The following is a 27948-nucleotide window of genomic DNA, read 5'->3' on the forward strand; positions in this document are numbered from 1 at the left end:
CTGTCATTCACTGTAGCAGGCGAAGTCGCCCGTAGCCAGGCGAAGACCCTATAAAGGAAGCGTAGCCCTCGCAGTCTAAAACGAACAAGAAAATGGTTTGGGAAACTCTATCACTGCCTACAAAAGGTGTTTTGCGTCGATGGCTCCTGAAGAGGAAACGGGAACGCTTTCTTTGGAGAAGGAACAACTGCGGAGTTGCCCGTTCAGACCCGGTGAGATCGTTCCCGCCGCCTTACAAAGGCTTATACTCTCTAAAAATGATTAATCTTGAGCAGCGAAAATCTAAAAATAGATGAAAATGCGTGGAGAATGGCGGAAACGTAGTGTCTTCCGTACTCGTCTTGCTGTGGCAAATGGACGCTGCCAAATCTTGCGTGAGAAATAGCACGGAATCTTGGTAGAATTGGCACGGGTGATTCAAAACTGAATGGTTTAACTCAAATTTAGATGAAGCACGTTAAGGCAAGTCCCCTGTAAAGTCTTTCACAGAGCTGTGGCTGAATGGCAGAACCCAGCATTCCACGAGCACTCAAAGCTTGCTTGCTCCTCGTGCGTCGGGTTCAGTCATGAGACTTTCCATCCGCATTAGTTGCAAGAATGCCGACAATTTCGAGCTATACATAGCAAGCACTGCCTAAACTGATCATTAGTGCCCTGCACGAGACACAAGGCAGCCACTCGTCCTGGTGCGATGTGTGCACGTTCAGCGCATTACATTGACAACCTATGGGGTTATTGATCTTCACATTTTCGAAATTCAGACTGATTTCAAACGTAAATGGCAAGAATTAAAGTACACATTTGCAGAGGGCACCCGCTGAAACATCGTCCCAGGCGATACCGCAGCAGAGCGCTCTGAGGCCTCTTCGAGGCTCTCTTCCCGTGAGTCTTCCCATGCCGCGTGTTTGCGTAGTGAAGTAATATTCATTTTTTATGACTATATATCCTACAGTATGAGTTTATTTTGATTTCAAATGCTTTTAATGGGCAATTCAGCATCTAATTAGGAGTTTCGTCGCGGGAAGAGCAGTTGCAGCCATGAGGTAGCATTTTAGCGCACCATTCTCGTGCAGCGCCCTCCCCGTGTCTACAAGCGGGCAGCGCGGGATGAATTGAAACTTTCCCTGGAACTTGGCGGACACAAAAATTCCATTTAGTTGTCGACGCATCGCAATTCTTCTTTTGACGCTGTAACTGCTCTTGAACACACCACAATGCCACTGTGCCAGGTCGTGTGCAACACCCAAGTGGAGAGCGGCGCGGAGGAGGCCTTCCTCGCTGCTGTGGAATCAGGTAACTGTGACTTAAATTTACTGGAATAAACTAATTTTGTCCGTTGGTAAATAGCTTTCAGCTTTTCGTGTCGTGCTACTCCCACGAAGCCTTCGCTGCACTGGGATCTGCAGCCTGGTTGCAAGTTCACCAGCTTGTTCGCTTGTCTTTATGCGTTGTTGCTCCTCCAGGTCTCAGCAAAATCCTGGGCAAGCCCACCCAGTACATCACCGTAACCCTCACTCGGGGCTCCGTCCGCCACAGTGGCAGCTGCGACCCTGCAGCTAGTGTTTCTGTGCATTCAATTGGAGGCATCAGCAGCCGCACCAACAATATGATCTGCGCAGAGGTCGCGGCCCTGTGCCAGCAGCACCTGAAGGTGCCCGTAGAGCGCGTGTAAGTCTTGCTGGGTGTTTGAACAAAAGGCGCCACACATGTGGGGGAGAATTCGCTGCTTTTGCTGCTGCCGGCTAACTCGAGATAATGAAGAGAAGAGAATCCATACAGGAACCGCCTACCTTCACTCCATGTGGTGGCTGTAGGCTGTGTTCACACTTACTAATGTGTATTAGTGGCATAGTAATGTTTGAATATAATCTGAAAGTTTCTCCTGTTTTGCTTGCCGTTGGATGCAGGTTTTTCCACTTCGCAGATGTGAGCGCCGCGAACATCGGCATCGGTTCCCGCGTGTTTGGTTAAATAATTTGGCCCCATAATTCAACTTGTTTGATTCATTTGATTTGCATATGCGCAATAATATTTGCGCTACTTCATACTATTAAAGGTTTGGTTGATGCCCTTTGCTTTCCAACTCGATTTGCTACATTTCAAGTTTGGCTTCGCAATGTGTGATAAAAAGCCGCTGCTCTTCAGCTCTTCGTAACTTCCCACTTAGTATTCCGAGGATTGCAAAGAAGATTAGTTTTCCAAACATATTCGCGGGAAAATTCTATTCAGGAGGGTAGATGCAGCGCAGATCCTTGGGCAGGACCCACGACACCCATTTGTACACTATTTCCACTACTGCAAAAGAAGCAGCGGAGTTCGTTGGATCCAACTTGACCAGTCGTTGATTTGTCAACTGTTTCCCTGGTTTCACACTTCTAAAACTAGCTTTAAGTTGTTTAGGAACGAGAAAGCGCGTTTGCAGTGCTTGGCCTATCCCCCTGAGTCAAGTACACTGCTATTCTGAGGCCCGGACTACCTGTGGCTGCGTTTAATGGAGCCTAAAAAGCAACTAAACGCAAATAAGATGGTGAATCTGGCGCAGTCACGATGTACTTATTTGAATGTCTATAAAAACACGAAGACATGAGCGAATGCCTCAGTACAACCGGGCTCCCTGCAGCAGAGCCGGTTCAGTGCAGGCGGCGCTGCTGCTCAGCTGCAGCTGTGCTGCTGTTGCTTCTGCATATTCGCGGCAGGCAAAAGCAGCAAAGCGCAGAGGCCACATGTACTTATTATTCCTTGCGCTTTGTCTCAAGCGTTTCTTCCGTCTCGTCCAATCCCTACTCTTTGTGGCGCGAAAACAGGAAGGAGCTGAAGTTCGGCTAGCTTTTGTGTTGTTTATCTTTGCCTGTTTTCGAATTCGTTTCTGCCATTTCAGACTTCAGGTCTACGCAGCCACGACTGGGGGTCCTCGCCGCCCATTATTTGTCTTGTTCAAAATTAGTCATCAGTTATTCCCTTCGTCTCTTCCTTTTCTTTTTCAAAAACAATAGGACGCATGGTTCCTAGGGGCTAGCAAAACAAATGCTGCACAAATCGCCGCCCTCGGTGCAGCTCACAGCAGCTCCATGCTGTCCTCGTTGTACGCTGCTGGCGCCAAACGAGGGATCTGACATGAACAGCAGCAGCAGCAGCAGCAGCAGCAGCAAGCCAAACAAGCCGTGAAACAAATCCCATTTGCTATTTCGGGCCTCTCAAGCACGCTGCAGCTCTTCAGTTGTGAATAAGTAACGCAACAGAACAAAAGGAGGCAGCAACTCTCGCCAAGACTCACGGTGACACTTGTTTCCCCTTGGTGCGAACTCGGTCTGTTTCTGTTGGAAACTGCAGAGGCGTTATCGCCCAGTTCGAAGTCATCGGCACCAGACGGCCTCTGAGATGCTCCCAGGCGAGAGGCTGTGCGGCCGCTGCCTTGAGAAAAATTCACCAAGTTGGGCGCGTCGTCTTCAGTCTCATCCTGCAGCAAACACATATGCACAGCGCTTGAAGCCGCTTTGGCACAAAAAGAAAAAAGAAAGAAACAAATTTAGAAGAAAAAGCGCGAAACGAATACATAAATGCCATAAATGCCGGAGATCCGAAGAAACATGAAGCGGGTGTTGCAACGTGCTTCAGATGCTTCTGCAGCTCAGAAGTTTGCAAAATGACCTTCTGAGACCTCTCCACTTGCCTGTTCTGCATCAATAAAGCTCAACTCCGGCTCATACTTCGAAGTTCCGCGCACTCGGCCTCCCATTTCCTCTCCACTGTGGTGATTCTTCTGAACGTCATCCCCGTCACCCCAGCCAGAGGGTCCACTGCCGACAATGGCATACGAGACATTTGCGAATGTTTCAAAGCCTGAAAAAGCATAAACACATTTAAACTAAAGTTCCATTGTGCTTGTTTTCGAATTGTCCTCAATGCACAAGTCAGCAGAATCCCAATTCAAGTTCAAAAAGGGGTTTCAGCAACGCCACGCTGACTGCCGCACCCGTGTTTCTAAAGAACGCCTTCAGACGGCCCGTCTTCGCAAGGTAGTTCAATATGCACATCAACAAGACAATCAAAGATATCAAAAGCAAAACGAGCTTCCCGCCACGACTGACTGGAGAATGGGGCGGACACGGAACAGCCACTTTCTCAGGTACCCATCCGCCTTCACAAACGTCTCCCGGGACCTGCAGGTGATTCGAAAAAGAATTCAAGGGCGAAAATATACATTTTAGAGCTGAAACAGTACAGAAAAAGGTACGAAAAAGCAAGGAAAATACACATTTTAGAGCTGAAACAGTACAGAAAAAGGTACGAAAAAGCAAGGAGTGCTCCCTAAGTCAAGCTTTCACGCTGTTCCCTTGAAACTAGAAAAAAAAGGTTTCAACGTGCACCCGAATCGCTGGAGTTCGAGCAACCAGGCAGCTGTGCTTTGAATGGCTCTTTGACTGACTTTTCTGTACGCTGCCGTGTAGAAAAATGCTGAAGAAGTGCATGCAGCAGCAGCTGCTGCATCTGCTTCGTCGGCATACTGGTTGAGGCCTGCTGCAGTAGAGGCCGCCGCAGCAGCAACATCAGTGGGCAAACAATAAACAGATCCCACGGCTCTCTCGAACCCATATTCACATTCGTAGTCTTCGATGGTGCACGGACAGACCTGAACACGCACAATCCCCCCGCAGGCAGCAAACTCAGCGCTGCAAGTGCTATAAGTAAACAAATAATATATATAAATATAATTAATTGCAATGAAAAGAAACTTCTGCTGCCAATTTATTCGCACCTGCACGCTGCGGGGGCGCTCGAAGTCGCGGCCGTTGAAGCACTCGCTGGTTTGCTTGCGACGGGTGTATGTGACGTGTTTACCCAAAATGCACTTTTCTCCCGATCTTCCATCTGCCAAACCGAAGATAAAACAACAAAAAAAAGCCATTTGGCCATTCAAATGCACATAAACAACTACGGAGTGGAGCAATATCGGAAGAAAAGGACAAATCGCGACGAAACAGTCACATTGGTATCCGAAATAGATCAAAGCAGTTCAAGAAGTGAAGCCAATCAACCAACCTGAGGGGCTCCAAGTCTCATAGTCACTAGAGACTGAGTCCGCAGCCCAAATGCCTTTACATCTTTGTTGGTTCAAAGCCGCGAAATCCAGGTGAAACAGAACTCCTGAATGACAAAAAGTTCAGATGATCGCTTCAGCTGCTGAAGTCTATGAAGTTGATATTTTTAATAACAATTTATTTCATTACAGATATAAATTGTGATTGAAAAGGCCAATGCCACGCTATTAATTTATTATTCAGCAGCTACTTAGCACCGAAGTATGCGTGCATGTGGGCGGTCGCCCGTAATCACTGCACACGCGATCCCGCATGAAATGAACATAACAGACCAAATTATGAGCGTGAATGCCTTAAAATAACAAATGCAAAGATTATTTAATTGATTTCAACTCAAAATTAAACCAGTTTAGCGCGAAACCAGAACACCAGAACGGGAAGCGTTTGCGGCGAGTGCTGCTTCAGTTCAGCAAATGCATGAAAGCAGTTGTCTGCGTTCAAATGAAGCCCTAGCAAACCCTAGCTGATCCACGCGGAACAAAATGCAAACAGCGGGCAAATAAAGCCGCAAATCGGAGTTCTGCTTCCCCACTGCTGCTGCAGCAGCCGCAAATCGGAGTCCTGCTTCCCCACTGCTGCAGCAGCAGCACCGGGAAGCAGGACTGCTCCAGCAGCAGCAGCAGGACTGCAGCAGCAGCAGCAGCAGCAGCGCTCACCTGCATTGTCGTTTTCGCGTTTGCCGTAGAGCAGAAACTCCACGCTGGAGGAGTTGGGCTCGATGACAATGTTGTCGACGAAGAGCGGCGCTGAGCCCAACTCGAAGTCGTACCAGCTCTGGCCTTCGTTCCAGCTGAACACCACCTGCAAAAAAAGAAGTTCGAAAAGACATTCCGAAAAGAACTCAGAATGAACTGCTGCGCCGCAGGCCACTGCAGCAAACAGAATCACACACAGCCACTCAACTTGGCTTCCAGCAAATGCATGCATGCACAACTGAGTATTCAACACAACTTAACGAGCCAACTCGAAAATAAAAAAAAACTTGAACAGAATCTGCAAAACCTCAGAAACGCAGCATGCGGGAAGTGCAAAAGTTGAATTTTTCGCAGTTTCGCGTGGACTTGAGATTTTTTTTCGGGAAAAAGATGAAAAATGGGGAAAGTGGCAAAAAGATGAGAACATCGGGAAAAAAGTGGCAAAAAAGCCTCAAACATCGGGAAAAAAGTGGCAAAAAAGCCTCAAACATCGCAAAAAAGTGGCAAAAAAGCCTCAAACATCGGAAAAAAGTGGCAAAAAGCCTCAAACATCGGGAAAAAAGTGGCAAAAAAGCCTCAAACATCGGAAAAAAGTGGCAAAAAGCCTCAAACATCGGAAAAAAGTGGCAAAAAAGCCCCAAACATCGGAAAAAGTGGCATTATTGCAAGAAGTGTTTGCGCCTGCCTGGTTGGTCTTTTTGGTGTCGTCGGCCATGACGAGGAGCCCGCCGTGGTCGCCCATTTCGTAAATGAAAGCGCCCTTGTGGGCTTCGATCCAAGTGAGGCCTCCGTCTCTGCTGAGGTAAGTGTTGACTTCGTCTTTTTCGCTGCGGAGGTAACTGCCCACGTTGCCAGTGCCCATAATAATGCCAATTGCGTTTTCAACACTGTAGAAAGGCGCAAACTCGTTGAACTTTGTTATTCCGTTCAAGTGCAGCCAACAGTTCTCGGGAGGACAGGCGATTTTCTGGCCCCTGCTGTCCACTTTCGGGGCTTTCAAGTAACTCCAAACCCCCCCTTTGTCGAAAGAAATTGCAGTTCTCGTCACGTCTTCTCTCCGCCCCTTGCTGGCCACTCTTTCATGTTTTTTTTCCACTTCCGCCTGCAGCCCCTCGGCCTCGAGTTCCTCTTGCTTGACCCTTTCTTCTTCCGCAGCAGCCAGGGGGCCCCCGGGAGCCCCCGGGGCCCCCGGGGGCCCCCGCAGCCCCGAGGCCTCCACGGAGTCTTTGAAGTTCGCTATATAAACCCCTTCCATTGACAAGACTTTGTCGAATTCGCATTCGCCAGTTCCCGCGCGAATGTTGTTTGGCAAAGACAGTGCAAAACGGACTCCCTTGGCGTCCGATATGTACACGTTCCCCGTGTCCCGGCCCTGACGCGCAAACCCTAAACCCTAAACCCTAAACCCTAAACCCTAAAACGGGGACTCAATCGCCTCGCGGCGAATTCGGAAGAGAGGATCGCTGCAGGGCTCCGCTGCGGTGCTGTTCAACTTGACTGGCACTCTTTTATTCCAACTAAACTCTCTCTTTGCATGCAAAATTCGTCCATACTAACTAATTAATTTTAATTAATTAATTAATTAATTAATTAATTAATTGATTAATTAATTAATTAATTAATTAATCGGACCCCTTCCCCGCCGTGGTTGACGTGCAGCATGATGGCTCCCTCTGAAGTGTCCAGGACTGTGTAGCTCTTCTCTTCGATTTCAATAGGCAATTTGGCGGCCTGTGCGCATATCAGAGAAAAAGCCCCAAAAGCCCTTGCATGCATGCATGCATGCACGAAGTCCTCGCATGCATGCATGCAAGAAGTCCTTGCATGCATGCATGCACGAAGTCCTTGCATGCATGCATGCATGCATGCATGCAGGCCTTGCATGCAGGCCCTTTCAGGTGTAGCTCCACCGCAGCCCGCGCAAACGCTCACCGAGAAGGTGACGCCCCCGTCAGTGGAAACGAGAAGCGTCACAGTTTGTTTAACTGCGTCTTTGACTTTTGCGACAAAGAAGTATCCGTTGGACAAGAGAAACTTGTTGCCGCGGTAGACCAGCCGGCTGACTGTGCGGCCGAAGTCCTTGGTCACCATGAGGTCCACGTTTTTCGACTGAGGCGGAAAAAAGCCGGAAAAAAGGAAATAAAGGATAATTAATGAAAAATACGCAAAAAGAACTTCTTTAATCTGTCGAATCCCGGATTTAAGAGCCGCTTTCCGCGGAACGCGGCGCGGGCGGCGCGGCGCTTCGGGTGTATGTACACCTGAACTCACCCATCCGCCGTACCGCGGCTGGTCGCCAGAACGGCCTCTGTGTTGCGTGAAGTAAATATTGTCTTGCACTTGAATATGTTTATCTCCCCAGGAAAACTGAACAACATATTCACTGACAAGCTTGAAAGAGCGGCCCAGGTCGGGCGTGTAGTAGAGCTGGTGGTTGCACTCTTCTTCTTTTTTCGCAGAGTCCGCGCTCTTCGCGTAGCAGGCGTCCGTCCACGTGGAGACCAGCGCGTAGCCCGCGCGGGTGGGGTGGAAGTGGAAGTTGTGGATTGTCGAAGTGTAGCGAATTCTCCGAAAACTGACAGCAGCATCTTCCGAAACGAAGTGGTTTCTCTTCGTTCCCACGATCACGACGATGTTCTTGTTCACGGGCGAGACCATGATGCTGTCCACGAGCGCGACGCCGCTCGCGGGGGCCCCGGGGGCCCCCTCGGGGGCCCCCCCCGCCCCGGGGGGCCCCCCGGGGGCCCCCCCGGGGGCCCCCCCGGGGGCCCCCTCCTCCGTCTTCAACAAATCCGATATCTCCATCCAAGTCTTGCCCCCGTCCTTCGACCTGTACAATCGCCCGTTTCGAGTCTTCAACAAAACTGTCCGGTGGTCTTCTCCGCACCACTGAATGTCTTCGATGTGGCTGTCGAAAGAAACCTCCGAGACCGACACTGCAGCCCGCAAACCCTAAACCCTAAACCCTAAACCCTAAACCCTAAACCCTAAACCCTAGGGCGGCCGCGTGCTCCTTTTCGCGGTCCGTTTGCTCGTCATAGAACGCTCACGGAAGAAACACTTGGAGGATATAAAATGCAAAAAGAAAATTGCAACTTTTTAATTTGAATTTCTTTTAAGCTTTTTGCTGCTGCGTCTTTCTCAAACAAACTAGATTTGCTGCTTCTAAAAGGAACTTGCAGCTTCTGTTCAATTTATTTTTTTGAATTTATTTTTGAATTTATTTTTTGCTTTTTTTGCGCATTTGGGGTCTGAGAATGCTTTCTTTTTCGGAATACTGCATTTAATAATCTCTTCTTTCTTTACAAATAATTAATTTGCATTTATTTGTTTGGAAAGAACTGCTTTCTCACCTTTTTTGTTCGTCACCGCAGCTGTAGCTACACCCCAAGAGGCGCAGAGCGCGGCCAAAAAGGCCGCGAGGCCAACAGAAAAGACTTTCATTTGTTGTCAGTTGAATGCGAAATAAAATGCAAAAAAAGAAGAATAAGAAAGTGGAAAAGGCCCTCGAGACCGGGGAAAGAGTCAAGGAATTTGGCGAAGAGAAAAAGGAGAAAAAACGGAAAAGAAGTCAAAATTTGCAAATTCAAGTTCTGCAAAACCAGCGCAGACAACAGACGCAGCAGCAGCCAGCTTCGCAAACTCCTTTGCTTCTGCTTTCCCGCTGCTGCTGCAGTTGGGCATTAATTCAAGAAAGAAAGATTTGCAAAATGCGACTGAGACCCACGGCTGAGACGGGGGGCCCCAGGGGCCTCTGCTGCGTCGGCTTGGCCACTGCGGAAAAGGGAAAAGAAAAAGAAAAGAAAAAGAAGGAAAGAACAATCAGCGCGAGTTGGCCGCGTCCAGCTTGCTGCGGTTCCTGCTGCGGCTGCTGCTGCTGCTCAGGCCGCTCCCCCGAAGGCTAGAAGCAGCAAATAAGAAGCGAATATAATTATCAGTTTTATTTCTAATTTTGAAACAGTTTGGAAACATTTCCCAACTGCCGCCCTCCGCATGTCCGACGCAGCTGATCAACACCGTCCTTGCAGCGCGGGCCAGCGTTGGGGGTCCATTTTGCCGGTTTCTGCGACAAGTCCGGGGGAATCCGACGCTAAATCGCGCGAGACACCGACTAGAAACTATTTTTTTGCAAAATTAACGCGAAATGTTCTTCAAAAACCCGCAAGTTGCCTCTCTTTCCGCGCAAACAGCAGCACGAGCACCGCGTTCTCACCAGCTGGGGAAGCGCACAGCTGCCGACTCTGGGGTGTACGTACACCTCAATTTCGCCGCGCGCCGAGTTTCGCAATTCAAAGTCCGACTGAGACAGTTCCAATTAATTAAAGATTTAGCGGAAGAAAAAGAAGAAGAAATGCTCTTAATGCAGCTCGCCTGCATGCATGTTGTGGCCCTGTTTACTGGCTGCCTGTGCAGCCGAGGAAAGACCTCTTTCAGTGTTGCTTCGATTCTGCTCCTGACTTTTATTCAAATATAATTCAAAACTACTTTACTTTCAAGTTCCACTCCAGTTCTTTGTTTTGCTTCCCCCCAGCTTTGCTGCGGCCTCGCTGCTGCTGCTGCAGCAACCCAGCCACTGCGGAGTGTTGCAGAAGCTGAGGACTTCACCAAATATTCGATTTGAATTTTTGGCCATTCAACTTTTGCATGCATTTCCACTTTTCCTTTTCAGCCATTTCTGCCCAGCTGCAGCTGCTGCAGCAGCAGCAAACAAGACACCAGCTATCCTTGCAGTTGCTTCAAAGCTTTCGCATTATTAATTAATTCATTTGTTCATTCATTTCTTCACAAGTTCCCGGACCTTCCCCAGTTTTGAATTCTTCTTTTCCATCAAATTGAATTAAAAGAATTCACAAAAGCTCGACGGAAAGCTTTCCAATTGTTTGCATTCCAAATCTGTAAAAGTCGCTTTTGGAATCTTTTCTTTCAGAAAAGTAATTTGCATTTCATCAAAGTGCCTTCTCACTTAGGCCTCAACTGTAAACTGCGTTTTTTGAATTTTATAAATTAATCTTTTACTGACAAATTCCATTTCAACTTTCAACTTCAACTATCTAAATTACAACACAAGTTTTCTAAAGTTGCTTCAGAGAGGACGAATACAGAACAAAGTTTTTTGCAAAAAGTGCAAATTCGAATTCGCCAAATTCAAATGTTGAAAAGCCCCAAAATGCATGCAAATTTTGCAGAATAATATGCATGCAAATCGCCCTTTGGTAAACATTTTAAAATGTTTCTTTTTTTAATTAATGAGATTTAGCGAAAGCTGCGAAAAAGAAGCAGAAGAGATGCTGGGCTGTACGTACACCTCGCGGCTCTGCCGCTTTGCGACTTTTCGCGCAATTCAACTTTTCGGATTTGCGGCAGATTCGAATTAAATTCGGCTCAATCGCCTTGAATTAATTCAAATTTAAGATTTATTTTTAATTTTTAATGCAGATTTCATTTAAATTGCAACTTTAATTCAAATTTAACTCCAACAGAAACCCTCCGTTTCAGAGGGGGCTGTCGCGCCGCAGCGTCTGCAGTGTACGGACAGCTGGTCGCTTCTTTTCGCGTTTTCTCGAGAAGACACAAAAACTAAAAAGTAAAATAAAGACAAAAGAGTGAATTGAAGCATTAAGGAAAGATAAGTAGGAGAAGCAGCAGCAGCAACATCGGAAACAAGCAGCAATGCAAATAAATAATGGAAAGACAAACGAGAACAGCCAGGAAGCCAGAAGCCAAGGGAGGGAAAACAAACTGCTGCAGCACAGCTGCACAGATCGGCTCCAGCTAGCTGCTGCTGCCCACAGCTAGCTGCTGCTAGCCATAGCTAGCTGCTGCTGCCCACAGCTAGCTGCAGCTAGCCATAGCTAGCTAGAGCTTGCCGCAGCTCACTGGGACCTGCCGTGGCTAGCTAAGCCACCTATCCACATCCTGCTGCAGCTCGCTCCACGTAGCCACAGCTGACTAGCGCTGGCCTCTGCAGCCACAGCTAGCCACAGCTAGCCACAGCTAGCTACAGCTAGCTACAGCTAGTCACAGCTAGTCACAGCTAGCTACGCTTAGCTACAGGAAAGAGTCTTTGTGAATGCTACACCAAAAAGTGTCTTAGCGCCACTTTTTTCTCTCGTTTCTTCTTCTGCTTTGCTTCAGCCCCAAGCTTAGCTGGCTAGCTAACCAGCTAGCTAGCTAGCTAACCAGCTAGCTAGCTAGCTAGCCAGCTAGCTAGCTAGCTAGCTGGCTAGCTAGCTAGCTGCGGACGCAAAAGGGGCCTCTAGCCAAGCGAAATGCGCAGGAATGCCTGGCGGCAGCAGAATTTGTCTTATTTTTATTTAATTAAAAAGAATAGAGACTGGCATTTATTTAAAAACAAAACTAAACTTAGCCACTGAGTTGTCCTGCTGTTTCTTCCGGTGTACGTACACCGCAACTTGGCTGCTGCTGCTGCACTTCGCTGTCTGTACACTTCATGCACGCCGGCGTCTTCACTTCTGCTGCTGTGCTGCTGCTGTGCCTGCTGCTGCTGCCGCTCGCACCACTCGCACGCTACTGCTGCTGCTGCTGCTGCTGCTGCTGCTGCTGCTGCTGCTGCTGCTGCTGCTGCGAGTCACTCCGGGGGTGCAGCGCGAGCAGCAAGAGCTGCTGCAGTGACACGGGAGTAGGCCGGCAGCTTCGGGGGAAAGTACCAAAAAGCTTCCGTGAGAGAATCCATTCCCGCGGGTTTTTGAGTTTTATTTTTGCAAATTTGAATTCTTTGGTTTGTTTTGGCAGCAGCAAAGACATCCGCGAGGGTGTGGGGCCCCACACCTGGGTGGCCAATGAGTTGGTAGGAAGTTTCGAAGCTGCGGGGGGGCCCCACACCCTCTGCTGCTGCTGCTGCTGCTGCTGCTGCTCCTTTTTGCTGCTGCTGCTGCAGCTTAAGTGAAGACAAGTCGTGGCGGCGGTCTCGAGAAAGAGAAGCATCAAAAAGGGGGTTTCCTTCGGGTGTATATACACCTCCGCTAGCAGCAGTTGCTGCTGCAGGGCTCGTCAGTGCTGCTGCTGCTGGCGGCGCTGCTGCTGCTGGAGTGATTGTTGCTGCTGCCACTATTCCCGACGCCTTTGCTGCTGCAGCGCTGCTGCTGCAGCCGCCCCGCAGCGTGCTCTCTGCTGCTGCTGCTGCTGCTCCTTCTTGCTGCTGCTGCTCCTCTCTTATGTCGTAATTCAAAATCGGAAAACTTCTCCGCCGGTCTTGGTAAGAAGCCAAGTAAGTTGTGGGGGCCTCGGGGGCCCCGGGGGCCCCCGGGGGGCCCCCAGGGGGGCCCCCAGCCTTATTTGCTGCTGGCCGATCTGCCTTCAACCACTTGGGGCCCGGGACCCCGGGGGGGGGGGGATCTGAGAAACCCCAAAGGGGGTTTTTGATGGCTGATAAAGTGCAGAAGGGTTCTCCAGCAGCAGCTGCTGCTGCTCCTGCTGCTGCTGCTGCTGCTGCTGCTGCTTCTGCTGTCGCGGGCCGCGTCGATTTGCCTACTGCTGCTGCTGCTGCAGCTGCAGCGGGCCGCGACGCCCACATGCTGTTGCTCGGCCCGTGGAAGACGCTGTAAGTCGTTTCGAAAAAGTTCATTTCCGCAACAGCAGCCAATGCAGCAGCAGCAACAGCAACACCAGCAGCAGCAGCAACAGCAGCAGCAGCAACAGCTAGAGCCGAGCACCGTGCTGCAGTGGAACAACAGCCCTTTACCTGTCCTAAGGGTTAATAATAAATAAAATAAGAAATATATATTTGTTTTTAATTATAATTTACTATCTGGAGAGCTTCTGATGCCTTGGCCTAGGCGCGAGCAGCAACGGGAGCCTTGGGGGCCCCCAGGGCCCCCAAGGTCACCTGCAGGTGACTCGACTTGCAGCCAGGACTTCTGGATGGCCTTAAGTTCTTTTTCTTGTTTTATATAAAATAAATAAATAAAATAAAACTATTTAATTTGTTTTTTTAATTTAAAAAAGGCTTTTCGCTTCAATAGGTCAGCTCTTTGCTGGCGAGTCGGGTGATGCCCCGGGGCAGCGCCGCTCGCTGCGGTGTCTCAGCAATAAATAAAGAATAAATATATTTAATAAATGAGCAAATAATAAACAAATTAATTTTAAAAATATAATATTTTCAAAAAAGAAACTTTTTGTGCAGAGAAACGAAGCCGCAACGGCACTTGGCAGCAAAAACGAAAGCAAACCCTGAGCCGGTGCGCTGCAGCCAGAGTGGCCAGCAGAAGGAGCATTTATACGAATAATAGATTAGAATATGCATTTATATAAATAATAAAAGAAATAAACAGACAAAAAAGCAAAAAAAGGCATTATTTGCTTCCAAATTTGCTTCCAATGTTGCTGCTGAGCAGCAGCAAAGACACAGCTTTCCGCCCACGGAAGCAGCGCTGCAGCAGCAGCAGCAAAAAGCACTTCGCCATTTGTTGTGCTGCTGCAGCACGAGAGGCAGCAAAAAGCTTTTCGGGTTAAGAAGCAGCAGCAGAAATGAGTTCGTTTTGTTTTATATTTAATAATATATTATTATTCCTTTATTCCCATTTTAAATTGATTTTATTATTTCTTATTATTCAAAAATGCCTAAAGGGGCTCAGTGAACTATCCTGCTGCTGCCCCAGGGGCTGCAGCAGCCAGCCGCGCCCGCCGCAGCTGCTGCTGCTGCTGCTGCTGCTGCTGCTGCTGCTGCTGCTGCTGCTGCTGCTGCTGTGCTTCTGATGCGCTGCACATCCGCTGCCGCTGCACGTTTTTGCTGCTGTGTTGCACATCCTCTGCTGCTGCCTCCTGCTGCTGCTGCGCTGCACATGAGCTGCTGCAGCATCCTTTTGCTGCTGTGCTGCACATGAGCTGCTGCTGCACCCTTTTGCTGCTGTGCTGCACATGAGCTGCTGCTGCACCCTTTTGCTGCTGCGCTACACATGAGCTGCTGCTGCCTCCTGCTGCTGTGCTGCACATGAGCTGCTGCTGCCTCCTGCTGCTGTGCTGCACATGAGCTGCTGCTGCACCCGTTTGCTGCTGTGCTGCACCTTAGCTGCTGCTGCATCTTTTTGCTGCTGCGCTGCACATGAGCTGCTGCAGCAGGCCTCAGCAGCAAATAAGTGGAAGCAGCAAATTAATGGATTTGTCCTCGAGAGGACTTGAAGCAAAGAAACTCTTTGCCAGCACTTGGAAAGAAACAGAAAAACAATTTAAGATTTAAAAAAGATCTTTTTTATTTTATTTATTTCCAGAAGTCAAATACATTTATTTGAACTCTCGCGCCCCCCAGACTCCCCCAGCCTGCCCCTAAACCCTAAACCCTAGACCCCAAACCCTGGGCGCCCGCAGCCAAACCCTAAACCCTAAACCCTAAACCCTAGGCCCCAGCGCGCAGCCGGACTGTGGCCCTCGCCGCGGGCCTCCTTGGCGCTTCGCCGCGGGGCCAAAGCCCGAGCCCCAAACCCGAAACCCCAAACCCTAAACCCTAAACCCTAAACCCTAAACCCTAGATTTTTGCGCCGAAGTGGGGGTCTATTGCGAAGCCCGAGAGGGCCGTGTCGGCGCTTCTGGTCATTGCCTGGCCAATGTTTTGAATTGGATTTCCTTGGAGTTTTCCGGAGTTGAATTTTCGAGGAACAAAAACCAATTTGAGGGCCTTGAGGTGCCGCAGCAGCAGCAGCAGCAGCAGACACAGACACAGCGACAGCAGCAAAGCCCCGCATGCAGAAAACAGACACAAAGCAGCAAACACTGTTGCAAACAAATAACACAAAGTCCCCAGTCGAAACAAAACCACCGACAAGTGGTAGCAACGCTCCATCACCTCTATCACCTGCGCCCGCAGCAGCAGCAGCAGCAGCAGCAGCAGCAGCAGCAGCAGCAGCAGCAAAAGGCAGTTTGGGCTGAAGGCTCCTGCGTGGTAAGTTCGGCTTTGAAGTGCTTTAGGGTAAAAAACTAGAGCCTTTAAAGCAGCGGAAACCCCCAGTTTGCTGCAGCTTCTGGCGAAGTTCGCTGCTGCTGCTGCTGCTGCTGCTGCTGCTGCTGCTGCTGCTGCTGCTGCTGCTGCTGCTGCTGCTGCTTCTGCTGCTGCTGCTGCTGCTGCTGCTGCTGCTGCTGCTGCTGCTGCTGCTGCTGCTGCTGCTGCTGCTGCTCACCACTCTGAATGACTCCTCGCCCTGCCCCGTGAGGGCCTTGCCGGGGCCCCACACATTGCAAGTGGTGCAAATGACAAGTACGAGAAAGTTGAGGCCGAGGGCCCCCGAGGCTGTGAGGGAAAATATGAGGCGGAAGCCATCGGGGCCCCCCGGCACATCTGTTTGCAGCTGCACCACTGTGGAGGCGAAGCCTCCTAAAAAAGAAGCCAAAGTTGCAAATTTCTTCAAGACTTCGATCCAGTATTGCAGCTCGAGCTGCCGCAAGTTCAAGTTCTGGCGGGTGAAGCCGGCGATCACGTGCGCCTTGTTCGCCTGCAGCATCGCCGCGGTGGTCCTCGCAGAGGATCGGCGCGTGAAATGCGGAAAAAACAAAAAGTCGAAAAAAAACAAACAAAAAAGAAAGAAGATCACCGAGAAATGACCGAGAAAATGCGAATTGGCAACAGCTGGTCTGGTGCGCAGCGGTGGTCACAGCCGATAAGTTCAGACTAGGCGGCGTTAAAAGACGAAACAGCTCCAAAACTAATTTAATTCGACTTTATCTACGCAAAATAATCAATTTAAAAACCCGATATAATCATTTGCATGCAAATTCGCGAAGAATTAATTGCGGCGCCGAGCCACGGCCGACCCGGTGGTTCGCTTCGGGTGTACATACACCCCAGAAACCACGAACCACCAGCTGCTACCAACAAAGCGGAAACTGAACACAATTTTGATTTTTTCCGCATTTATTCAAGTTTGGAGTCATTATTCTCGAATAACTGAACACAATTTTAATTTTGCCTCGCATTTATTCAAGGTTTCGCGTCATTATCCTGCAATAAGTCCCAAATTCCCCCTCAAGACACCCGGGATCAGTTCCGTGGCCGCTTCCTCCAGAGCCTCCTGGGAGCCACTAGACTTAATTTTCTTTTTTCGACAAATTTGAAACTCGAAATACAAATATAAGCTTTTAAAGCAAGTCTATCAAAGCCAAAGTTTGGCTAACATTTCACACTTGCGACTTTGAACACTTATTTCCCATATCGAAAGCTTCTCAAGTTCAACGTGCAGCTAGCCGTGGCTAGCTACAGCTAGCTTCAGCTAGCTAGCTACGAGCTAGCCTCTAAACTTAAGCCCCAGTCCCACTTAATAGCTGGCCAGACGAGCCGCGACAGCGGGTCTTACGAAAATATCCGTAATAATAATAATTATTATTATTATTATAGTAGTAATAATAGAAATGATAATAATAATAATAAAAGTAAAAATAGTAATAATAAAAGTAATAATAATAATAATAATAATAAAAGTGATAATAAACAGCAAAAAAATAATACTAGTAATAATAATACTGGTAATAATAATAGTAATAATAAATAATAATTATTATTACTATAAATATTAACAAAAGGCAAAAGCAGAAACTGCAACAGTGCCATTGTCAGTAAAGGAAAGCGCATGCATAAAGTAAAAAGCGCAAAGTGAGGTCATTGTGGGGCCCCGAGGGTTTAGGGTTTCTCGATCGAGGGTTTAGGGTTTCTCGACCGAGGGTTTAGGGTTTCCAGATCGAGGGTTTAGGGTTTCCCCATCGAGGGTTTCGGGCTTGCGAGTCGGGGTCTAAGGCTCAGGGCCATGGGGCCCGCAGGCGCAGGGTTTAGGGTTTAGCTAGGGTTTAGGGTTTAGCTAGGGTTTAGGGTTTAGCTAGGGTTTAGGGTTTAGCTAGGGTTTAGGGTTTGGCTGGCTAGCTGCGCGTTAATGCAGTCCAGTCTGGCGCGAAGTGCATCCACTGCCTGGTGAACTTGCAAACTTAATTTTATTTTATTAATTTCCTTTTCAGCTTCTCGCCGCGCAAAGCCCTTCAAGCTGTCTAGACACCCCACTGCAGCAGGAAGGTCCGCTGCACACGAGCCACAGCAGCAGCAGCACACGGGATGCAGCAGCAGCAGCAGCAACAGCAGCAGCGACCGCCCGCAGCAGCAACCCCAACAATTCCAGCGCCAGCAGCAGCAGCCACAGCCGCAACAGCGGCCACAGAAGCAACAGCAGCAGCAGGCACAGCAGCAACAGCAGCAGCAGGCACAGCAGCAACAGCAGCAGCAGCCGCAGCAGCAACAGCAGCAGCAGCAGCAGACCTCTGTCGGTGTGCATGCGGGCCTGGTGCAGCTGCTGCAGGTTGTGCAGCAGCTGCTGCGTGTCTTTCGCGGGGCTGTCCGCGTCTTCGTCGGAAAATGGAAAAGGAACAAAAGGAGAAGGAAGAACAGAATAAAGAGAACCCAAAAAGTAGCAAAACAAGTGCAGCAGCACGCCGCTGCCTTCGGGCACGAAGGCTGCGCGCGCGCTGCGGCGAAGGGCGCCCTCGAGCTGCTCCTGCGGGGCAAAACGGAAGAAATCCGCAAAATAAAACCACAAAATGCAATTAAAAATCAAATAAAAAGTCTAATTGGCTTTTAAATGAACAAAAAACCAAAAAATGGCGTTTCGGAATGCGCGCGGGGTGTTCAGTTTGGGGTGTACAGACACCTCAACTGGAGCAAGTGCAGCAGAGCTGCAGTGCTCGAGTGACCCCCAAAAGAGGAAATGAAAGGAAATAAACGCCAAATTCTTCAATTAAAAGATTAAATTGAAATAATAATTAATTTAATTATCCAATTGAGTTGAAATTTAAATGAAATGACGCACAAATGCAGCAGCGGGAGAAACCACTGGCTCCCTGTCAAGAACAGGCAGCAGCGGCAGCAGCGAAGAAGCAACTGAGGCGACTACGGGGTCTTCTTCTCCAGCCTGAATCCCTCAAAGAAAATAATAAAATAATAAATAAAAATAAATAAATAAATAAAATAAATAAAAAATTAACAAATTAAACAAATAATTAACTGCATGCAGACGCATGCGCAACAAAAGGAAAGAAAGCAGCCCAGCCAGCAGCCAGCCCGCACAACTGCAGCAGCAAAACTGCAGCAGCAAAACTGCAGCAGCAAAACTGCAGCAGCAAAACTGCAGCAGCAAAACTGCAGCAGCAAAACTGCGGCAGCAAAACTGCAGCAGCAAAATTGCAGCAGCAAAAGCGGAGAAAGAAAAGCAATTCGGAAGCAAATAAACCCCAAGCAAGCAGCAGCTGGAAGAAGAAAGAAAAGAAAAAAAATAAATTTGAAATCCAAAAATACCTTTTCCAGTTCCCTCACAGCCGCCCCCACCGGCAGGTGTCTAGACACCGCAAAGTCCAAACTCGAAAGAGCAGCGCCGACGCGGCTGGCGGCGACTGCGGTGTTCAGACGGCTCACCAAGTCCCCGAAGGCCTGCGCAAACCCTAAACCCTAAACCCTAAACCCTAAACCCTAAACCCTAAACCCTAGGCCCTGGCCCCTGCGGAGCGGCTGGCGGGCGCGAGCGCTGCGGCCTTCGCCTCTGCAGCTGAGGGTTTAGGGTTTGCGGCCGCCCTGTCCCGCCGGCGCGGGCGAGGGCTTCGCACGAGGGTTTAGGGTTTAGGGTTTAGGGTTTAGGGTTTACGTGGTGCAGCTCGTCTACTTGCGTCTCCAGCGCATGCATCTGTTCCTTCGCCTCAAACATAAACCCTTTCATCTCTTCTTGCTTTGCAAAAAAATCCCAAGTCCGCGCCTCCACCAGCGACAGAGCTGCCTCCGCCTGACGCAAACCCTAAACCCTAAACCCTAAGCCCTAAACCCTAAACCCTAAACCCTAAACCCTAAACCCCGATTCTTTCTTACCTGCGCTTCAAATGCGTCCCTCGCATCTTGCCGGAACTGCAAAGACCGCCCAAATACAAACAAAATCCCAAACCCTAAACCCTAAACCCTAAACCCTAAACCCTAAACCCTAAACCCTGAACGCCCCGAAGACCGGGACGGCTCCCAGAGCTGAGGGTTTAGGGTTTAGCCACTAGGGTTTAGGGTTTAGAAGTGACCTGCTGCACTGCTGCGCGTTTTGCTGCTTCAATTTGTTCTTCTCTTTCTTTTTTTTGAGTTTTTGTGTCTCCTTTCAAAACCCTAATTAAGAGACTTTGCTGCAGCGCATGCGCATGCAGCTGCTGCTGCGGCAGCGCCCGCAGCCGCTGCGCCTCTGCTGCTGCGAACGCCTCCGTGTCTGCGTCGCTCCCAGCAGCAGCAGCAGCAGCTGCTGCTGCTGCTGCTGCTGCAGCAGCCACACATGCAGCCACAGACAACTTATTTCAAAAAGACAAGCAAATGCAACAGAAGCAAAAGGAACAGCAGCAGCAGCAGCAGCAGCACAAACGAAGCATACTGGCCCAATGAATCAAGCCACCCAGCAGCAGCAGCAGCAGCTGCAGCAGCAGCAGCTACAGCAGCAGCAGCTGCAGCAGCAGCAGCAGCACAGTGAGAGGTAAGTGATGCAGCTTAAGATTTTGTTTGTTAATATTTTAATTGATTAATTAGAGAGTGGCGCACAAGGGGACAGCAAGAAGTCTTCGTATGAGGGTGCTGCTGCTGCTGCTGCTGCTGCAGCTGCTGCTGCTGCTGCTGCTGCTGCTGCAGCTTCCTGCTCTTCTCGCTCCTGACGCGGCTCTTCCTCTTCCTGTTGAGGCTCTTGCTCTTGCTCTTGCTGCTGATGCTGCTGTTGCTGCTGCTGCTCTTGCTGCTCTTGCTGCTGCTGCTGTTCTTGCTGCTGCTGCTGCTCGTACTGCTGCTGCTGCTCTTCCTGCTGCTGCTGCTCGTGCTGCTGCTGCTGCTGCTCTTGCTCAAGCGGCTGCTGCTCCTGAGCATAGAGAGCTCTACGCAGGGCTTGTCCCTTCGTCTCCAGCAAAACTGTCTTTGCTGCTGCTGCTGCTGCTACTTCCGCTGCTGCTTCTGCTTCTGCTGCTGCCTCTGCTGCTGCGGATTCTGCTGCTGCTGCTGCTGCTGCTGCTGCTGCTGCTCCAGAGCCGCTCTTTACTGCGTCAGCTTCTGCGTCTGCTGCTGACTTCGCTGAGACATTGCCAATTGCTGCCTCGTAAGCTGTTGCTGCTGCTGGTGCAGCAGCAGCAGCTGCTGCTGCTGCTCTGTCAGCAGCAACAGTAGCTGCTCTTCCTGCTAGGGGCTGCTGCTGCAGCACGAGCTGCAGCGCCTGCAGCGAAGACTTTTGCTTCGCCCTGTCATCCTCAGCAGCAGCAGCAACAGCAGCAGCTGCTGCAGCAACTGCTGCTGCTGCTGCCAGCAGCTTCAGGCCGCGTTTTGCTTTGCCTGCTTTGCGGCGGGTCCCTGCTGCTGCTGCTGCTGCTGCTGCTTCGCTAGGAGAAGCAGAACCTCCTGCAGGGCTCTGCATCCCCTGCTGCTGCGGCAACTTGCTGTTTGCTGCTGCTGCTGCTGCTGCTGCTGCTGCTGCTGCTGCTGCTGCTGCTGCTGCTTCAGCTTTCATATCTGAGGCCTTGGCAGCTCCTGCAGCGGGAACTTGTGTTGAGGAGAATCTGCTGCTGCCCCAGCCAGTACCCCTCGCGGGCCCCAAACGCAGACTAAGGGGGCCCCCCGGGGGGCCCCCAGGGGGCCCCCACAGGGAGGCCCCCCAGGGGGCCCCTGGGGGCCCCCCCTGTGCTGCAATAGGCAGCCGAGCCGAAGCAAGGGAGAGGCAAAGGGGCCCCTGTGGGGCCCTCTGCCGCAGCAGCGCGAGCTTGCTGCTGCGAGCTGAGACGGGGGGCCCCCACCTCATGGTCCTGCATGCAGCGAGGGTTTAGGGTTTAGGGTTTAGGGTTTAGTCGGGGGGCCACGGACGCCTGGAAGGCGCGAGGGAACAGAGTTTTAGAAAGAAACAAATAAGAAGCAAAGAAGGAGGGGGAAATGCTTTGGGGCTGCTGCTGCTGTCTGTGGTGTATGCACACTAGGGCACATGCACGCTCTGTTGCATGCGAGCTGCCGCCGCCTTTTCCTTTTTATTTATTTTTAAATTAAATTATTTAAATTAAATCCAAACTCGAAAGTAAATCTAATCTTTTGCTTCTATTTAATTGCCTTGCGCCTGGCTGCAGGCGACAGAGGCGAAGCCAGAGCTGCCTAGACACCTGAAGTACGCGGCTGAGATGCAGCGGGGCTGCTGCTGTTTCTCCTCAAATTAATTATTTAAATGCAAATAAATATCAAAATATTTATTTCTGCATTTATTTTCTTTGTTTCCCCCGCGAGTTCCTTCAAATCTTTCCGCGCGCGCTCCAGCTGGGGTGTACAGACACCTCAAGCTAGCCGCCGCCTCTGCTGCTTGCGCTGCTGCTCGCCACTTCTTTCTTTTCTGCCTTTCTTTTGGCCCTTTATTCATTTTCGCGAGCACTTAGCCTCTTTTTCTTCATATTTAATTAAAACACAAGAAAGAAAAGCTGCAACAATACTAGAAGCGCTCCTTCACAGCGCCTTGAGTCGCAGCACCGCCGCAGCAAACGCAGCACCACTAGCAGCAGCAGCAGCAGCAGCAGCAGCAGCAGCAGCCTAGCTGCGAGGCCAGTCAACAGCAGCAGCACTTAGAGGAGGTGTGAGGACATTAGTTAAATGCTGTAGGCCTTAGACTTTTAAATAGGAGTGCCCTGGGGGCCCACGGTGAACCCTGGCAGGGGCCCCTTTGCAGCGTTTCTGGGCTGCTGCTGCTGCAGGCGCAACTGCTGCTGCTGCTGCTGCAGGCGCATCTCCCTCTGCTGCTGCTGCTCATCGCTGCTGCTGCTGCTGCTGCTGCTGCGGGCGTATGGGCCTGGCTGCTGTGGGGCCCCACAAGCGAGGCCCTCTGTTGCTGCCCCTGTGGGGCCCCTGTGTACCCTCTGGGGCCCCCCGGGGGCCCCTCTGGGGCCCCCCACTAGGGCCTTCTGCTGGGGGCCCCCAGAGGGTTTTAAAGGGCCTTTGGGGCCCTTTTAAAACCCTCGAAGTTCCCCCTTTGGGCCCTTACCGGGGGCCCCCAAGTACCTCTTTGGGGCCCCTCATGGGGGCCCTTACCGGGGGCCCCCAAGTACCTCTCTGGGGCCCCTCACGGGGGCCCCCACTGGGGCCTGTGGGGCCCCGGAAAAAGCCAAAAGGGGCCTTTCAGTCCCATTTAAAAAGTCCTTTTCGGCTCTTCTAAAAGCCCTTTTTGTCTCCTCTAAAAAGTCCTTTTATTCTCCTCCAAAATGCCCTTTTTATCTCCTCCAAAAAGTCCTTTTTGTCTCCTTTTAAATATCCTTTTGGGCCCCTCTAGGAGCCCCCAAGGGGCCCCTCCAGGGGCCCCCTGGGGCCCCTGCAGGGGCCCCTTGGGGCCCCACTAGGGGCCTCTAGGGGCCCCAAGAGGGTCTTTTTGGTTTCTTTTGGGGTCCTTTGGGCCCCTTAAAAGGCCCCTTTAGGGTTTAGGGTTTTGGGGGAGTCCTAGGGTTTAGGGTTTAGACCTGGGTGTGCATTTGCATGCAGCCACCTGTGCGCGAGAGCAGGGCCAGCCGAAACCCTAAACCCTCAACAGCAAACCGCCCAGCAGCAGCAGCAGCAGCAGCAGCAGGAAGCTGCTGTTGCTGCTGGTTGGGGCCTGGCTGGGCTCTGAGCAGCAGCAGCAGCAGCAGCAGCAGAAGCAACAGTTGCAGCAGCAGCGGTTCTGGTAGAACCCAGGCTGGGATCTGTCCACAGGCAGCAGGTGCAGCAGCAGCAGCAACAGCAGCAGCAGCAGCAGCAGCAGCAGCAGCAGGAGCAGGATCGCTAGGCCGGCCAGGCCTCTTAGAAGCTAAAATGCTGCTTTCTCAGCGGACGGGGGTGACAAGGCTACGCAGAAACCCTAAACCCTAAACCCTAGAATCTAAACCCTAAACCCTGATGCCCAAACCCTAAACCCTGAGAGACAAACCCTAAACCCTGAAAAGCCCAACAGAGAACACGTGCACTGCCTCTTGTGGACAGCTTAACCCCCAGTCTCTACAAAGTGGCTCTCCCACAAACCCTAAACCCTAAACCCTAAACCCTAAACCCTACCTCGGGGCTCCCAAGAAAGAATACTGGAGTCTGGAAGCTCCGAAATGCATTTAAGAAAACCCTCGAGAAAAACAAATGTCGAAAAGGCCTCGGCTGTCTGTACACCGCGGCAGGCAAGAGGTGTACGTGCACCCAACCCCAAACCCTAAACCCTAAACCCTAAACCCTAAACCCTAAACCCTAATTAGCAGGCATGAGAATTTCTGTCTCGAGGCCAGGCTCTTTTTCTTGGTACTTTATGGACAAGGAGTTCACGCAGTGCCGCTCGTTGGTCCGCGTAAACCTGCGAAGAGAAAACCCTAAACTCTAAACCCTAAACCCTAAACCCTAAACACATGCCAAACCCTCAGCACGCCCTACTTCCACTATAAACCCTAAATCCTCAACAAACCCCAAAACCCCAACAGACACTTCCGCCACAAAACCCTCAGCAATGAGATGCACGATGGACCCAAACCCTAAACCCTAAACCCTAAACCCTAAACAGCCCCAAACCCTCGAGAAAGCCTGCTGCCACTAAACCCTAACTAACGCGACAATCGACGAACCCAACTGCAGGCGAGGCCAAGGCTAGGGTTTAGGGTTTAGCAGACGCAGCTAAGAAGGAACGTTCAGGGTTTGAAACAACGAAACTAGGGTTTAGGGTTTAGGGTTTAGGGTTTGGAGATACCCCTCGCCTGTGAACACGTGGCCCAAGTGGCCGCCGCAGGCGCTGCAGATTATCTCCCAGCGCCTCATGCCCCCACTAAGGTCTAGCACAGCTTTAACTTTGCCTGAGGCACAAACCCTAAACCCTAAACCCTAAACCCTAAACCCTAAACCCTAAACCCTGACTTTGGTCAGCGGCTCCGTGAACATTGCGGCCCTCCGAAGCCTACAGGGCCGCGCGAACGCCGAAAGAAGCATCGCCTCCGGGCCAGCTTAGGGTTTAGGGTTTAGGGTTTAGGGTTTAGGGTTTAGGGTTTGAGGGACCTTTGTAAACTTTGTCAAAAGCTGGCCAGCCGCAGCCGGATTTGAATTTGCTGCTGGCGGGGAAAAGAGGGGAGAGGCATCCGCGGCAAACAAAGCAGCCCTGAGGAGGGTAGAAGCGATCATACTCTCCTGCACACAAACCCTAAACCCTAAACCCTAAACCCTAAACCCTAAACCCTAAACCCTAAGCCCTAAACCGTTTTTCCGTGGCTGTAAACGCCAGGCTCGGAGGCGCAAGCTCTGGAGCAGAAGGCATGCGGTGAAGCAGCGAACGGCCGGCTGCAGATTGAAGTGGGGTTTAGGGTTTAGGGTTTAGGGTTTAGGGTTTGGGGCTTGCCGCTGCCTGCGGGCTCTGTGGCCTTCTCCCTCAGGACTCTGTATTCCTCTCCTGCGAGCAGCAGCAAAACGATTCATGAAAAAGAATTGATTTAAATGCATTTATTTCAAATTGATTTGCCAAAATTCATTTCTAAATTCATTTTAAATTCATTTTAAATTCATTTTAAATTCATTTTAAATTCATTTTAAATTCATTTATTTACTTCTGAAGTAATAAGATCGCCCCCAGCGAGCTCTCCGACACCAGGGTTTAGGGTTTAGGGTTTGCAGACTTTAGGGTTTAGGGTTTACAGCTTCGCTTTGGTTACGCGAGCTTGTACGCCCCTGGAGTAGCACACGCACTTGGTGTGTGCGTACAGGTCGTGAGGGTTTAGGGTTTAGGGTTTAGGGTTTACAGTGTTCATGTTCATGATTCTGTTTTTGCCAGTTAACTTGAACAGCTGAATCTCCGGAGTCTGAGGACTTTGACTTTCTCTGAAAAGCCTTTTAATGGCTTTAGTGCTGCTAAGAAAGCAGAAAGCAGTGAGTGTTCAGGAGGCAGTTACTAGTTAAGATCTGGCGCCATTCATCTTCGGTCTTGGGCTGAGGCGGCGGATCTGCCATGGTTGCAGCGGTGAGAAAGCCTGAAAAGGAGAAAAAGGGAATTAATTGGCAGAAGTGGAGGAAAATAGAGAAAAGGAAGGCTGGAGGAGGTCAAACTTGCAAAAATGCGGCAGCAGGAGTTGCGGAGGTGCGAGCGGCGCATGCTGAGGTGTACGTACACCCGAACCCGCCGCGGCGAATCTGCAAAAATTCGACTTTCACTTCTTTTTTAGTGCAAATAAAAGCGAAATGGAAGCAAAAAAATGCAAACTGAGTTTAGATTCAACTGGGCTGAGCCGGAGGCCCCGAGACTGCCGACCTGGGCGACAGAAAGCGCCGCTGAGTGGCCCGAGTTGAGAACTTGAAAATTTGCCGAAGTTCGAAATGGAAGAAATGAATTTGGAAGAAAAGAAAAGAGAAAAAGAAGAACAAAGAAGTCGCATTTGAAACGCAGCTGCGGCGCGGCGGCGCTGGCGGCTGCGGCCTTCTGCTGCTGGGCGCTGCGGGAAGATCTTGAAAAAGAAAAAAGAAAACTTGAATTAAATTCCGAAACTTGAATTTAAATTCAAGTTTCTGAATTCCACTTCTTCTCGAAAGCCCGCCGCTGCAGCTAGCGCCCGGCCCGCCCCGAAGCCGACGGGGCTCCCGAGCCGCTGCTGCGTGTCTTTGCTCGAAGATCTTTTTGCAAAAGAGTCTTTTAGAATTAAAAGAGTTCTTTGCATTTCAAATTCAAGTGCTGCTTCCTGCGCCTCCAGCAGCAGCAGCAGCAGCAGCAGCAGCAGCAGGACTCTGCAGCGTCCTCGCAGCCTCGCTTCGACAATGGCAGGTGCTGCCAGCACTTGCGAAAAGTTGCACTTTAGCGTTTCCAGCTTTCGAGTAGCTGCAGTGAGCGTTTCTGTGCTGCAGAGGCTCTGCTGTGCATCTTCTCGCGATTTGCTGCTGCTGCTGCTGCTGCTGCTGCTGCTGCGTCTGCTGCAGCAGCTCACCACTTCGACTGCGTCGTCTTGGGCGGCGGCAGCGGCGGAATTGCCTTCGCCAGAAGAGCTGCAACTTATGGGGCGAAAGTGGCGCTGGTGGAGCGCAGCCGCATGGGGGGCACTTGTGTGAACGTGGGCTGCGTGCCGAAAAAGGTGAACGGGCGGAAACTGGGCAAACGGGGGCCGATTTCGAATTTTCTTTTGCAAAAATGGACTTATTTTTGTTTTTTTGATCCATTTTAGTGTTTAAATTTCGAAAAAAGCGGCGCTTTCCGTGAAGATCGCGCCCCCGGCTCGCGTTTCTGGGGTGTACGTACAGATCATGTGGTGCGCCGCGAACGCCTTCGAAAGCCTGCACGGCATGAGGCACTTGGGAGTGGAATTCAGCGACCCTCCGCGTTTAAATTGGCAAAAACTTGTGCAAAATCGCGAAAATTACATCAAAAGACTCAACCGCATTTACGAGGACAACCTCGACAAGTCCCAAGTCCGCCGCTTCTACGGCTTTGCAACTCTCAACCCCCAAAACCACTCCGACGGCCAACACGTCGTGCTGGTCAATTCTTCGAAAGAAGAAGCAGCAAAGGGCGCGGAGCCTCTGCAGCGGCTCACTGCCAAGCACGTGCTCATTGCCACGGGTCCGCGACCCGCCCTGCTAGGGTTTAGGGTTTAGGGTTTAGGGTTTAGCGCTTTGGATTAGGGTTTACGGTTTGGGGTTTAGGGTTTGGGGTTCGGGGCTTTGGACTAGGGTCTAGGGTTTAGGGTTTGGGGTTTCTGGCGTATCCCAGCGTCCTGCGCATTTCTGTTTTCCACTTCGCCTTTGCGCCTCCGCCGCTGCTGCTGCTGCTGCTGCTGCTGCTGCTGCTGCTGCTGCTGCTGCAGGCGGTCGTCCGAGCCCGCTGGGCGTGCCTGGGGGCGAGTTGTGCATCGACAGCGCGGGTTTTTTCGCGCTGCAGCAGCAGCCGCGGAAAGTGGGCGTTGTGGGCGGCGGCTATATTGCTGTTGAACTTGCTGCTGTGCTGCAGTCGCTGGGGTCGGAGACGCACTTCTTTTGCAGGCAGCACGCGCCTCTCCGCAAGTTCGACTCCATGATTCAGCAGCAGAACCTCGCCAACATGCGCCGCCTCGGCATCCAGGTCTGCTGCTGCTGCTGCTGCTGCTGCTGCTGCGCTGCTGCTGCTGCTGCTGCTGCTGCTGGTGTGCTGCTGCTGCTGCTGCTGCTGCTGCTGCTGCTGCTGCTGCTGCTGCTGCTGCTG

The 27948-nt window shown here is 50.8% G+C and overlaps 8 protein-coding genes across 8 annotated transcripts; 2 read left to right on the top strand and 6 right to left on the bottom strand.

The window, feature by feature from the left end:
* Positions 1–1214: 1214 nt before the first annotated feature.
* On the top strand, positions 1215–1971 carry ENH_00014680 (macrophage migration inhibitory factor, putative; the record flags this gene model as incomplete). The annotated part of the gene is made up of 3 exons (XM_013579105.1): positions 1215–1293; positions 1464–1668; positions 1908–1971. The coding sequence occupies 3 exons, from the start codon at positions 1215–1217 to the stop codon at positions 1969–1971; spliced, it is 348 nt and encodes a 115-aa protein (XP_013434559.1).
* Positions 1972–3055: 1084 nt separating this feature from the next.
* Positions 3056–9238, bottom strand: ENH_00014690 (sortilin, putative; the record flags this gene model as incomplete). Its single annotated transcript, XM_013579106.1, has 13 exons — positions 3056–3109; positions 3275–3457; positions 3725–3840; positions 3974–4160; positions 4427–4630; positions 4757–4869; positions 5041–5145; positions 5756–5900; positions 6438–7166; positions 7427–7525; positions 7727–7903; positions 8066–8730; positions 9148–9238. 13 exons carry the CDS (start codon positions 9236–9238, stop codon positions 3056–3058), a joined length of 2868 nt encoding a protein of 955 aa, XP_013434560.1.
* Positions 9239–12383: 3145 nt separating this feature from the next.
* On the bottom strand, positions 12384–13379 carry ENH_00014700 (hypothetical protein, conserved; the record flags this gene model as incomplete). The annotated part of the gene is made up of 1 exon (XM_013579107.1): positions 12384–13379. The coding sequence occupies one exon, from the start codon at positions 13377–13379 to the stop codon at positions 12384–12386; it is 996 nt and encodes a 331-aa protein (XP_013434561.1).
* Positions 13380–14392: 1013 nt separating this feature from the next.
* ENH_00014710 (hypothetical protein) lies at positions 14393–14746 on the bottom strand (the record flags this gene model as incomplete). The annotated part of the gene is made up of 1 exon (XM_013579108.1): positions 14393–14746. One exon carries the CDS (start codon positions 14744–14746, stop codon positions 14393–14395), a length of 354 nt encoding a protein of 117 aa, XP_013434562.1.
* Positions 14747–15711: 965 nt separating this feature from the next.
* On the bottom strand, positions 15712–16245 carry ENH_00014720 (hypothetical protein, conserved; the record flags this gene model as incomplete). The annotated part of the gene is made up of 1 exon (XM_013579109.1): positions 15712–16245. The coding sequence occupies one exon, from the start codon at positions 16243–16245 to the stop codon at positions 15712–15714; it is 534 nt and encodes a 177-aa protein (XP_013434563.1).
* Positions 16246–17624: 1379 nt separating this feature from the next.
* Positions 17625–21567, bottom strand: ENH_00014730 (hypothetical protein, conserved; the record flags this gene model as incomplete). Its single annotated transcript, XM_013579110.1, has 6 exons — positions 17625–17806; positions 18042–18276; positions 18589–18690; positions 19635–19670; positions 19832–20058; positions 20334–21567. 6 exons carry the CDS (start codon positions 21565–21567, stop codon positions 17625–17627), a joined length of 2016 nt encoding a protein of 671 aa, XP_013434564.1.
* Positions 21568–24002: 2435 nt separating this feature from the next.
* Positions 24003–24728, bottom strand: ENH_00014740 (hypothetical protein; the record flags this gene model as incomplete). Its single annotated transcript, XM_013579111.1, has 3 exons — positions 24003–24105; positions 24493–24595; positions 24701–24728. The coding sequence occupies 3 exons, from the start codon at positions 24726–24728 to the stop codon at positions 24003–24005; spliced, it is 234 nt and encodes a 77-aa protein (XP_013434565.1).
* Positions 24729–26534: 1806 nt separating this feature from the next.
* ENH_00014750 (glutathione reductase, putative) lies at positions 26535–27828 on the top strand (the record flags this gene model as incomplete). The annotated part of the gene is made up of 4 exons (XM_013579112.1): positions 26535–26541; positions 26694–26845; positions 27012–27330; positions 27575–27828. Coding segments are annotated over 4 exons (732 nt in total), but the record flags the coding sequence as incomplete, so codon positions are not given.
* Positions 27829–27948: the final 120 nt, after the last annotated feature.

The sequence above is a fragment of the Eimeria necatrix genome, genomic scaffold (genome assembly GCF_000499385.1).
Source record: "Eimeria necatrix Houghton genomic scaffold, Enh_scaff146, whole genome shotgun sequence".
In the NCBI taxonomy this organism is placed as follows: Eukaryota; Apicomplexa; class Conoidasida; order Eucoccidiorida; family Eimeriidae; genus Eimeria; species Eimeria necatrix.